The following is a 12901-nucleotide window of genomic DNA, read 5'->3' as shown; positions in this document are numbered from 1 at the left end:
AAAAAACCAAAAAAAACCCCAGTTGCTGAGAGCAAAATATCTTGCTGCTAAGCCCGGCCGCGGCCGCTTCCCTCTCCCTGCGCGCCGGCATGGCCCGCTCCAGCTGTTTTAAAGGCAGAGATGTCAGGTTCTCAGCAGAGAGCAGCCGGGGGTGGGAGTGCATCCCTGCGTTTTTATGGCAGCGCTGCAGCGGGGCTGGCTGCTCGGCGTCTATTTGCCGGGCTAGCTCTAGAGCGGGCGAGGAGAAGCGCTGTGGAGACCGCGGGCACAACGTGGGCAGATCACAGCGTGTGCCTCTAGGCGCATGGCAGCTACACGGCCAAGGGTGGGCAGGGAGCAACGGGGCGCGGTGCTGCCAGGCCAGGTGAGCGCCCGCAGGAGGAGTGCCCCGGCCCTGGGGCGGGCGGGCTGCAGCCCCTGAGGCCGGGGCGATGCGGGGACATGGCGTGATGGGGCTTCTCCCGCTCTCGTTGCAGGATGTTCGTGAAGCCGGAGAGCCTGGAGCTGAAGGCGGAGGGAGACCTGCTGCTGCTGGGCCCGGCCTCGCCCTGCTCCTCCTCGCTCACCCCGCTCTCCTCCAGCTCCGAGGAAGAGGAGGACGACGAACTCCAGGCGCCCTCGCCGGCCCGCCCGGCGGAGGAGCAGCCGGCGCGGCTGCAGCTGAGCCTGAGGCTGCACGAGTGCAAGCGGCGCCCCGGCCGGGCCCGGCCCGGCTCCCGGGGGACCAAGACAGCCGAGACGGTGCAGAGGATCAAGAAGAGCCGGCGGCTGAAGGCCAACAACCGGGAGCGGAACCGCATGCACAACCTGAACGCGGCGCTGGACGCGCTGCGCGAGGTGCTGCCCACCTTCCCCGAGGACGCCAAGCTCACCAAGATCGAGACGCTGCGCTTCGCGCACAACTACATCTGGGCGCTGACCGAGACCCTGCGCCTGGCCGACCACTGCGGCGCTGCCGCCGCCGGCCTGCCGGGAGCCCTCTTCCCCGAGGCAGTGCTGCTGAGCCCCGGGGGCGCGCCCGCCAGCACGGACAGCAGCCCCTCGCCCGCCTCCTCCTGGAGCTGCACCGGCAGCCCCCTGTCCTCCGCCGCCTCCTCCTACAGCTGCGCTTTATCGCCGGGCAGCTCCGCCTCGGACATGGACTACTGGCAGCCAGACAAGCACCGCTACGCGCCGCCTCGCCCGCAGGCCAGGGACTTTATCTAACGCCGCCCGGCCAGCAGCTCGGGCCCTGCTGGCGGGGGGGTAGGGGGGGGCGCTCGCCTAGTGCTGGTGCAATAAGGTGCGCGGGGGCTGGAGAGCTGGCGTAGTACCCGGGCAGGCCTGGAGAGAGACGGGGGAAGATCGCAGGGGCTCTGACCCACGCTGCGGTTAGGAAGAGCCCCCGCCCCGCAGGAGAGCCTCCAGCGAGCCTCGGGCAGAGACACGCGAGGCGGCCGAGTGGAGGGAAGGGGTGCGAACACGTCGGGCACGCTGCGGGCCCTGGGAATCTGCTAAGGAAGCGCCACTGCGTGGTGGGCTCTCCTCACCTCTGATTCTTCACTGACATGTTAATGTCTGACGGACAAGTACTTTCGCAGCTGAACCATAGGGCCGGTAACAATATTAGCCACAGATTTGCGATGTCTGGCATCTGCTTTCTTCCCAGTGCTGCCTCAAGGCTGTGGGAATTTCACCTGTCAAACCAAACTTTTCCTCTCTGATGTGCACTTTGTTCAGTTTCCCAGCTTTGTCACAATGCGTTTTTGTCCCGTCCTTCTCTTTCCTGCTCCCTCCCCCTATTTTGCCATCTGTCTCTTATGATTTATAAGAGGGGAAAAAGTTGTTTTGTTCGAGGCCCAGGTTAGAAGTCATTGTATAATTTGTAGGCTTTGTAATGATTGAATGCAAGCGTGGAAATTTAGGCTGAACTCTCTATCAAAAAGGGGGGGAAATGTAGAGAAAAGGGGGGGGGGAGAATCAGGAGGGAGGATTACCTCATGCATTATTTATCTCGACCTTTTAGGGGACGAGGCACTCCCCCATTCTTTCAAGAGATTAAAAATAAATCAACAGACTGAAAACCTAAACAGACACGGAGCATTACAGCGATCAGCCACACACGTGTTCACATCTATTTATTATAAAAGAAAGATTTCATGGAAGATATGTATATTTTTTTGTATATTTTACAGAGTTTATTCTAGTATGTATTTACAGCTGAAGAGCGAAGGATTGTTCTTATGATACGATAAATAAAGTATATAATTTTCATAACTTTTGTGTACCGTTTCTGATTGGAATGTTTACGTATCATCTGGCAGCAAAAGGGGCGAGTCATTTATTGTAACCACGAAAGTTTAGGGGGCATCCTACGACATGCTAAGTGACTTAACCCCCCAGAAAGCCAATCGATCGAAGGCGGTCAGAATAGGTAGAATAGGATCCGCTGACATTAATACAAACCCTAGGTATATTTGCATGTTCACATGTAGAGAAACATATGACAAAGCGACTGCGGTGCTTTGACACACAAAAACACCCAGAAGAAGCGTGTATAGTTAGTTCCCTAAAAAGAGAGGCAAGGTGTAGATGTGAACGAGGAGACCATAAATAACTGAACGCTACTTTTAAATAAATGGCTTACGTTTTCGAAATAAAAAGCCTGAAATCAAATTTGGTCTTGCTCTAAAAATAAATTTTACTGGTTTAAGACTTCAGTCGAAATTACATGATTTTACAAAGTTAATGTTAACCCACGATTGCAAAGAACTTGAAAGGTACAGCTAGAAATACTGCCTTTACCTTCCATAAAGTTAAATCTTAACAGTTTTAGTGGGCTCTGGGTCATAAAAATAAATCCACTACCTTTTACTGTATATAAATCCAGAGATGCTGTGAAGTTGGGGCTGCTCGGTGAGTGGACTCGGTCATGATGCAACGCTGAGGAAGGCGAGAACAGAGCTCTTTTACTAAACCTTGCAGTTGATTCAAATTCAGCGAAAGTGTCCTGAAGATTTTTGCCCTGCTATTTGCTGTGTCTTTCTATGTGAGAATGGACACAGAAGAGAGTAATGTGACAAATTCTCATCTGTACCAATCCAGTGAGATAAACCGGATTAAACGGCTATTTCAACCAATCACTCCCTCAGGTTAAATGGAAAGTAAATGTATTCGTATGAAGACGATTCTTTCTCTGTGCCTCTCAGAGGTTTATGATTTAATACTATCACTATGGTTTCCAACGGAAACCGAATTTACCAAACAGAGCCTCGCAGGTAAGGCTCAGGAGGACATATAGCCCGTTACACACAGCGATTATTTACCCAAAGCATCTGCGCTAGCTCGTGATCATTTCCGGTCACAACACTCAAAACTTCGCTCGGGCCTGCATCGTAGGCCAACATCACCTCAGCCCAGGAAATGACACTCGGAACATTTAGAACAAAATCGTGGTGGTTTTTTAAGTGACCAGGTGTGCATAATCGAATGACTTCAGGCCTGTTCTTGCACTACATCGATAGAAGTTAACTAATGTTTTGTTCACTTCATATGTTTTAGTTTAAGGACAAAATGGGGAAAGAATTCATTTATTACAGCTTTTTAAAAATGGCTGCTGGCCACGCATAGGAAATTTCCTTCATCCGGAACAGTGTTTGAAAGTTTTATCACCTCCATCCAGTGCACTGTGAAGGCTCTGATGGAGGTTTCTAGCGGATCGATGATCCTCAAAGAAAAAACACCCCTAAGACACAGTAACAGCTGCTTGCGTTGCCGAGGCCCTGCATTTATAAGGCAGCCATCGTTCTGTATGTTCCCGACAATCACTTATCCCTCATTTAATCACGTCCACTCATTTAATTCACACACACACACACACACACACACACACACCCCCAAGGCCTACCAAGGAAATACCCATTTAAAATCGTTAAATATTAAATCTGATTCCCTCCTCACGACAATAAAATACTCAAACACACACCAACACGGACATATAGCCTTCTGTGGCACTGAGCAGGATTTCAGCCAGAAGGAGAGATCACCGTAGGGATAGTGTGAAATAGTAGGGCCACTTGCGATGCGACTGAAGGGTCTGCCACCCTGGTGCTACCCTCATGTCAGATACGTGTGTGTGAGTGTGAGAGAGAGAACACCCAGAATGTAGACCTGAGAGATGTGCTTTGGAACATATAGCTATGTGATAACTATTCGGGTCTAGACAGCCTGGTCTTTTTGCGTGCACAAACTTCGTTTCTATTCACTGCTGAAGTTGCTTTAAAAAAAAAAAAGAAAAGAAAAGAAAAGTACAGTCTGGGGAGTGGTTACAAGGATGTTTTCCTTTGTGGCGGAACAACTCTGGAATCTATGTCTCGGTCCCCAGCGGGATCCGTTCATGACGCCAGAGTTTTAGGCTGATCACCGCACTTGCAGGGCTTTTTATTCACTTGTGAGCCCTTGAAGGAATTGGTTGTGCGCAGATGACTAGAAAGGCGACTGGGTTTTTCCCAAGAAGTGCCATGTTAGGGGTCTGTTTCTCTAAAAGCAAGTACCCTGGACAGAAATCGGGGTGTGTGTGTGGGGGGGATCTAAACCGAGTGCGAGGCTTCGGGCCAGATTCTGCCCCCTGGTCGTGCCTGTCTCCGGCAGTAGCAGAGCCCGGTCCTTCCTTATTGTTCTCGGGAAGCTAAAGGAAACGAAGTGGAGAGAGCAGATCACGCGACCCTTTTTATAAGGAAGAGGGGTTACGATACACGAGCCTTGGGGCCCCAAGAAACAGGCAGTAATCCAGCCCCTGCTCTCCACCGAAAGCCGGAGGCGCAGGATGGAGAAGTGGACCGAGGCAGGTACCCGAGCTCGCTCGCTCCTCGTTCATCGACTTTGAACGGCCCTGGAAGGGGGGTGGGAGCAGCAGCTTGAGCCCTTGTCGGAGCACACGAGTCCCGCAGTGCGAGGCCGCCCCTGCCTGACAAGCGTCTGCTCAGAGAGCCGCGGAGCAGGGAGGAGACAGGAGGGGGGCGAACCGCCACGGAACAGACATGGACGGGATCTACACGAGGGCCGTATGCCCAGGGCGAATCGTTCCCAATCTCCGCTCAGATCGCCAGGGACAGACAGATAGCGACTGGGACAGGCGGAGGAGCCGCTGGGCAACAGGCCAGAGCCCGGAGGTAGTCACGGGGCGATAGCCCTGGTTCACTTTCAGACTTACGCAGCCAAGCTCTCATCAGCCAGTGTACGACCAGGAGAGAGGGGGATCGGATACAGGCTGGGTAATCACCCACACTTCCAGCCAAGCGTCCTCCTCCTATTTAAATGTCCCAGGAGGGGATCCGCTCGCACTCAGTAAAGCCTGCTAACTCCCCTGACCTCGGTGGCGTTACCTCTAGATTTATAGCGCTGTCACTAATCGCAATCAGTCGGTCCCATCTTCATCATCCGCCCGAGAGCACTGGGTGACTTCTAGGGACAAACACCTGGAACTCGTTACAAAAGCGCCAATCCCCCACCAAGGACTCGGCGCGGTTGAATGTATTAATTAAATAAAATGCGCAGCCCATGAATTTGCCCGGTGCCAGGAGATCCTGGGAGCGTGAAACCCGGCCCTTAAAGCGCAGTCGCGAAAGAAAAATGTGTGAAAAGAGAATTAGTGAAATTAGGTTAGCCCAATAAAACTTGCGGGGTTCTCTCCCCCCCCCCCAAACCCCTCCTCGGCAGCCTTGGGCTAGAAGCCTATCTGGCCAGATCTATTGTTCCCCACCCTGGCAGGGGGTTATTGTGGGATAAATAATTCCTTAAAAAAAGAAAAGTGGGTATTTGCATAATCACTGCTTTGATGTGGCCAGCAATCTCAGGCTGGGTCCCCCCCAAATCTGCCAGTGGCCTGAAGGAACAAAACAAGACCCACTCGTTCACGCCAGTGAGCGTGTGGGGCTAGCGCGTGGGACCAGCTTCACTTTCTTCTTCTTAACCACCCCTTTTAATAACCAACCTCTAGGAATGCAAAAAAAAAAAAAAAAAAAAAGGGGGGGGGGGAAGTGCTTTTCCTCTCTCCAAGCCAGGCCCCACCGATTCCATTGTCCCACCAAATCTCTCTCCCACGTGCATTTTTAAAAGGCTCGGTAATACGCCCTATGCCCCCAAAGGCGAAGTTTTCTTCCTATTAAAGGCTGTACCTGGACATCTAATGTGGCTACCACGCAGGTATGATGAGCAATGCGCCAAGGTGATTAGCATTTCATTATTCTTTTCCGGGCTCCTTCCAGCTCGCAGCAAGGCAGCACAGGACTTGGAGCAGGACATTTCTTCTCCCTGTTTATTTCCAGTCTCCAGTGCCTTGTTCATGGGCTAGACTAGAGAGTGCCTTGTCCTAACAGGAGTAGGGAGAATAGACACCAGCACTGGTTATTGGTGGAGCTACGGAAGTGAGAAAACATTACCTTACAAAACCTGGTTTGGGGGTTCCTTATAAACCAGAAACTTGAGCCGGGTCTTTCAGGGGCTTCAAAATGCTCCACAGTCATCCACGTTCACTCTGGCAATAAGTCAGATCAAAGCCGAAAACAGATATGGATTTCAGTAGCAACCACCATCAACTGCGTCCAGTTCTGGGCGCCACATTTCAGGAAGGAGGTGGCCAAATTGGAGAAAGTCCAGAGAAGAGCAACAAAAATGATTAAAGATCTAGAAAACATGATCAACCGGGGAAGAGTGAAAAAAAATTCGGTTTGTTTAGTCTGGAAAAGAAAAGACTGAGAGGGGACATAACAGCTTTCAAATACATGAAAGATTGTTACAAGGCAGAGGAAGAAGAACTGTTCATAACCTTTGAGGATAGGCCAAGAAGCAACGGACTTAATTTGCAGCCCAATTGGGTTGGACATTAGGAAAAACTTCAACTGTCAGGGTGGTTAAGCACTGGAATAATTGCCTAGGGAGGCTGTGGAATCTGATTAAGAGCAGGGATGTCTAATATTTAGTCCTGCCAGGAGTGCAGGGGAATGAACTAGATGACCTCTTGAGGTCCCTTCCAGTCCTATGATTTTATGATCAGCTCAGTGGTTTCCACCCAAATCCAGACAAGAACGTTGTGGGTTCAGCTGAGTTTTGGATTCAGACAATAAAAAGAATCCTAGCTGAGATGAGTCCCATTGAACCTCACATCGGGGGGCATAATGTAGCCCACACAGTCTTTGAAGTTGTGGGGTTTTTTTTGTTTTTTAATAAACACGGCTCCAGGGGAAAGCTCAATTTATGGTTTCTGGAGAGAGACACACAGATCCATTAAACTGAGCAATAACATGTCACTGGAAAGTGAGCTGAGCATGTGCTAGAAAAGCTAATCATTCCTCCACAGCTAAGGTTGCATGGAAGACTTGGGGAGAAGGGGATGTGAACGGATCCTACTCGGTACATTACAGTTGGTGTACAGTTCCTGTCCATTATTGAGATTTGCTCGTTTCACTTGCATTCCCCACTCATCCAGCCATTCAGAGCATGAAAGGAAAGGTCTGTTTTTATCATTTACTGTCTGTAAACATACAATGTGAGCCGCTCTGCCCAAATACAGAGGGGGGGGGGGGAGGGAGGGATCACCACTCTGCCCTGTCAGCCTCTGTCACGTGCAAATAAAAGACCCTCTCCCACCCAGCAGGGCATGTGCCTGACATCAGCTCATGTCTCTGTAGCTACAGCTGAAAGAGCCTCTGCTGGGAACACAGGCCTTCATGCTACCACGGCTCTAATTTCTGAAATGCACCATTTTAAAATAACCTTGAGTAGCCCCTTTTTACAGTTAGTGGCGGGTAAGCAGGGAAAACACAATGCCCCACCAGTGAAACACCATGCGTCTGAAGGCAGATACTGTACTGGATTTGGGATACCTACAGTTCAAAATCAGGTTTCCATAGCAGCACCTCACCATAAAAAGGTAATTCCTTGTGACAGAGAGGTCATCTTCCCTTTACAACGAGTTTATGATCCCTGTGTGTATTGCATTATGGCACCATCAGAGCTCAGCGGGTAGTTCTAGGACTCTCAAGGGGGTTTGTTGCCCTCCTTGGCATCAGAATAGCAACGAGAAGCCAGAGCAGTGCCAGTGTGACAAAAGCGTAATCCCCAGGGTCTGTGTTTGCTTTCTTTCACGTAAGGCATAAATCTTGCAACATCTCATCATAAACTTAAAAGTGTTCCTGATACAGCCATAATTTGGCTGTGTAATTTAAACAAAGATCCCCTCCTCTCCCCGGTCCTCTTAGACAAATGTCTGGAAGCAAAGACAGAGAAAGTGGAGCTTTAGTGCTTGAATGGCTAGGGCTGTTGATCAGCTGTTCCGCACCCTCGCCCCATCAAGGAACTGATCACTCTGCAAAAGTAAGTGTAGGAGGCTGGACAGTAAAATCTAAGAGAACTGTAAATTCAACCAATTTATGCTTCCCAGGTAAATCTGAACTGACATAGTTCGCAGTTAAGAACCAGGAACAACACTCCCTCCCTCGTTCCCTCCCAATAATAGATTATTTTCCATTGAATCTGTGGAATTGTCACCACTCCTTTATTTTGTATGTAATTATTGATAAGGAATTTGTTTTGCATTCTTGATTATTTCCATTTTTTTGTAGGCTTAAGCTTGCACTCCATGCAAGTTTTTGCTACACAAGGAATGCAAAAATCAGGTCTTGCATTTGTCATTTTTAAATTAGCTTATCATAATGTTCTACATCATGCCAGGGAAACAAGTAATCCAATTGTACTTTCAAGTAATTCAGTTAGGAAGTATATTGTTATTATGGCACTGTAATTTTTGCAGTATTAACAGGTATGCAATCACTGCATGATTTTTAATATTTGATATTTCAGCAGCTTCAAAGTTGTTTTACATTGAAAAGATCAACCATTGTGTTTTCAAAGTTAAAACTCTTTGCCTCAGAAAGGATATGTAAAAAACTAAAAGTAGCATCTCTATAATAATAAAAAAAACAACACACTTGTCCACAAAAATGTTTGTGAAGTTCTGTAACCATGAGATTTAACAGCTTTGAATGTAACTTGTACAATGATCCCTCAAACCCATGAAAGAGGGAACTGATACTGAAAATCCACATAGGCCCTTGCATAGGGTGGCCCTACCTGGAGTGCCCTCTCTGGCAGGCCATAGCATGATGTGCACACCTGCCTCAGTTTCCCCTTGGACTCCACCAGTGCAAAGTAACATTTTCTCTCTGAGCAAGAAATTCAACTGCCACAGTCCACACAGTAAAACACTTCTCAAAACCCCAAAGTAAAACTAAGTTATAATGCAGCAACTCTTCAATCCCATTCAAAAGTCACCAATTCCCCCTACGCCACCATCATCCACCAGAGAGTTCTCCCTGAGAATTTTAAGATTCAGTTCTCTCCCACAAGTCTCCTCTGGTAGTCCCAGGTCAGGTCTCCTGTGACAGAACTGCCTACAGTATTCCAGTCAGCCAGGCCTCCCTGCCTGCAGTCCTTTCCTGGCTCAGGGAACCACCCTCTAGGACCAACCCCTTATTCAGGTCTCTGCATCTCCTGCTACTTCTTTCTGGGTATCTTCTCTCTTCCTAAGGCAGCTTTCACCTGCCCTTCTCCATCTCTCTCAGTCAATGCTTTTAGGCAGCTCTGACTCACCAGTTTTCTCTTGACTTCTTTCAGGGGCCTTCCAGGCAGCTTTCATCTGACTTCCTACAGGGACCTTTTTCATTTAGGCCTTGGCCCAGGTGCCCTTTTTAAGCCTAATTGGGGTGAAGAGGGGAAGGGAGTGAGCAACTTACCAGCCACAGGTGCACAGACCATTTCTTTCTTAAAGTGCCAATGTCACCTTGAGACAACCCTAAACTAGGTCCAGGTCCTTCAATGACAAAAGCTCATGTGGAAATTTGCACACATGAGGAGTCCCATTGACATTAACTCCATTGGGACTAGGCAGCGGTGTAAAGTTCTGCGTGTGCTTAAGCTGGGGGCCCTTTATGGTGTAGTTGATGCCACACATCAGCATAGGCATTGTACATGGGACGGTGATTAAATATGCATGCACTACAATTCTGCATACCATCTTTCCTACAAACTCTATCCCAAAATATTTACAGGGTTCTTGTACACACAAGTCCAGTTAAGTAGTTAGTAAGGTCATGATCCCACCAAAATGTATACATGCTTTTAAGTCAAAAGGACTTTTCACAGTGTGTAATGTTAAGCATGTAAGTAAATCATTGCAGGATTGGGCCCTAAAATAACAGGGGGAAAGCAAAAACAAGTCATTGGGCTGGGAGTCTAGAGACTTGAGTTCTATTCCTAGTTTTGCTGCTGACCTGCTGGGTGACCTTGGGCAAATCACTTCATCTTCTTTGTTTCCCTTCTCACCTTTTTGTCTTTCTTGTTTATTTAGACTGTAAGGTCTTTGGGGCAGGGACTTTCCTCATCATGTATTTATACAGTGCCTTGCACAATAGGCTCTAGGCACTATTGTAATGAAAACAATACATACAACTAATAGTCAAAGGAGAAATCATTTTTTTTCATATGATATTTGGAATGAGACGGAGAGTTGATGTGACAGAGAAGTTATAAAGAGCTTGTTGTAAACTTCTGCTTATCCCATCTGACAGGGAATAATAATAAATGAAATAAAATAAAATAATTACTACTAATAATAAACACATGCAAGAGGGAGGCAGCAAGCTGTGTGGATGTAGCTGGCAGGGAGAAGAGTAGAGAGTTCAGGAACCTGGAACACAGAGAGATAACAGGAGGGAGGGACACTTGCCTACCAGAAGTCTGGAAACTGTGGTTTGCCTGGCTAAGACTGAGGTATTCTCCTCTGCAGTGCTTTTCCCTCCCTTTCTGTCTTTCCTTTTGTCTTTTTTCCCTCCTTCCTCTTTTGACTTTCTGTGGAAGGAGAGGAGGTGGCAGGGAAGTATTTCTTCACACTTCTGAAATGAGCTGACAATGTGTCTCCTCCCCTCTTTAATGGCTGGTCCACTGGAGGATAGCTGCCTGCTACTGGAATAATTCCTGTAGCAGGAATTCAAACTGCTGAAAACCCATGTACAATTCAAAATGAAAGAAGTATAGAGGCTGATGGGAAAGGGTAATGCTAACCTTGTACAATCAGGCTTTTTACCTCTTGCTTCTTGATTGGTGGAGATGACAGTAGCCTGGTGCTATGAATTTTCCTTTGGGATAGGCTATCTAACAAATACAGAAGGGTCATTCTGCCAGAGGCCATTGCACTGAGAGTGGGGAGGATGTGAGGGACTGAGAGGATGTCACTGCAAAACAAATAGGGGCATTAGGGAGGGGATTAGAGAGGGCTAATTATCTGGGAGACAGGCTGCATGGAGGTCATGGAAGGCTTTAGGAGGACAGGTTTGAACTTGACCCAGAAATGAATGAGGAGCCCATGAGGATGAAGTTGATGTGGTGATGTTTGTGTGGAAGAAAGCAAGCGGCCGCTTCCTGTTCATACAGGTGTCTGGAAGTGTTAATTTTAGGAGACCATATAGAAGAGAAATGCATTGTCAAGGGAAGAGGAGATAAAGACACGGGTGAGCAGAGCTGGAGCTGAGGCAGTAGGTTACACGATGTTGCTGAGGTAGGGGGAAGGAGATTTCCCAGCACAGGAGATGAGGGAGTCTATTTGGAGACGGTTAGTCAGGGAGGAGTCACTAGAGGTGTCAAAAGATAGGTATAGTTCTGTATCATCAACATTATAGCAGTAGTTAAAGTTAAAAGTAGAGAAAACACAACCAAGAAGATGACAGAAAAAAGCAGAGCCCTGACAACTGTGCCTTGTTGGTGACTCTAGTGGGGTGTGTCTTGTCTCAGAGATGGAGAAAGAGCAATAGATATGGAATCACGTAAGCAGGGCATGTATCCACACCGCTAAAACTACTATTACAATCAGCAACCTTCTTAGCAGTCTCTGCAGAGAACCCAAAGACTAAATGGTCAGGAAGACTGCACTCTTTCTTATTCCTGCAAGCTGTCTTGCCTGGTCAAGTGTTGAGGCACATTTGTGGGAAATGGTGGGGCTTTTGTAACATCTGGTGTGGTGAGACAAAGAACTTCATTCTCCAGTACACTAATAAATACGAATTCACAAGCAGCCATCCAACTGTGGCAAAATACTAATAAAGTTATAGGAAAAGCAGCTCATCACAATCAGGTTTAGAACTGGGCTGGAACCAAAACTTCAGATCCAAAAAATTCCCAAAAAGTTGTGAGAGTTCAGAGATGGGTCCATACTTTGGATCTCAGGCCCGTCTTGCATGCTGTGCTTTTCAAAATTGACAAATGAGAGGTTTGCAGCATGGAAAGACTAGGTAGATCTTAAATGATCAAAACATTGGGCTTTATTTGTAATATGCTATTTGTGTGTTTTTGAAAGGCCACTTGCTGCATACAGATAAGTGTGCTGCTTTCTTTCATTTGTGCCAGATGAGTGTAGAATCTGTTTAATATGTGCTTTACATCCAAGCTTTCCCAGTGCTTCTCCAAAGTTGATTTCTGCGTCTTTATGAAATGTTAGATGGCTGCTTCAGAGCCATATACAAGGCCAGAGTATTCACTGGTGATGTCAACAGGCCTTCTGTTTCACCCAGCTGAAGTAATCAGATAAACTCAGCGTGAAGGAATAAAACTGAGCCAGAAGCAAGGCTAACGGTTAAATGAAGGCTAAGCCTGTGTTTTTCAAGCAAGCATAGAAGGCTTATTGGGAAGAGTTTGACTCTGTGGCAAAGCGCTCAAGGCAGCTGCATTCACCAGTACATTCAAGCTGTTGAACAGTAGACAGTAACTGCTTTCCCTAATCTTATTTTTGTAGGTAAGGACAACAATCATACTCAGAAATACAGGCACTCTCTTTCAGACTGGCAGTATATGCAGATCCCAGTGTAAGGGTCAC

At 47.8% G+C, this 12901-nt stretch overlaps 1 protein-coding gene across 1 annotated transcript; it reads left to right on the top strand.

Annotated features, from left to right (window-relative positions):
* The first annotated feature begins 477 nt into the window (after window positions 1–477).
* NEUROG2 (neurogenin 2) lies at window positions 478–1206 on the top strand. The gene has a single exon (XM_073340054.1). It carries the CDS (start codon window positions 478–480, stop codon window positions 1204–1206), a length of 729 nt encoding a protein of 242 aa, XP_073196155.1.
* Window positions 1207–12901: the final 11695 nt, after the last annotated feature.

The sequence above is a fragment of the Lepidochelys kempii genome, chromosome 4 (genome assembly GCF_965140265.1).
Source record: "Lepidochelys kempii isolate rLepKem1 chromosome 4, rLepKem1.hap2, whole genome shotgun sequence".
NCBI lineage: Eukaryota > Metazoa > Chordata > Testudines > Cheloniidae > Lepidochelys > Lepidochelys kempii.
This window is presented reverse-complemented; position numbering and strand designations above follow the sequence as displayed.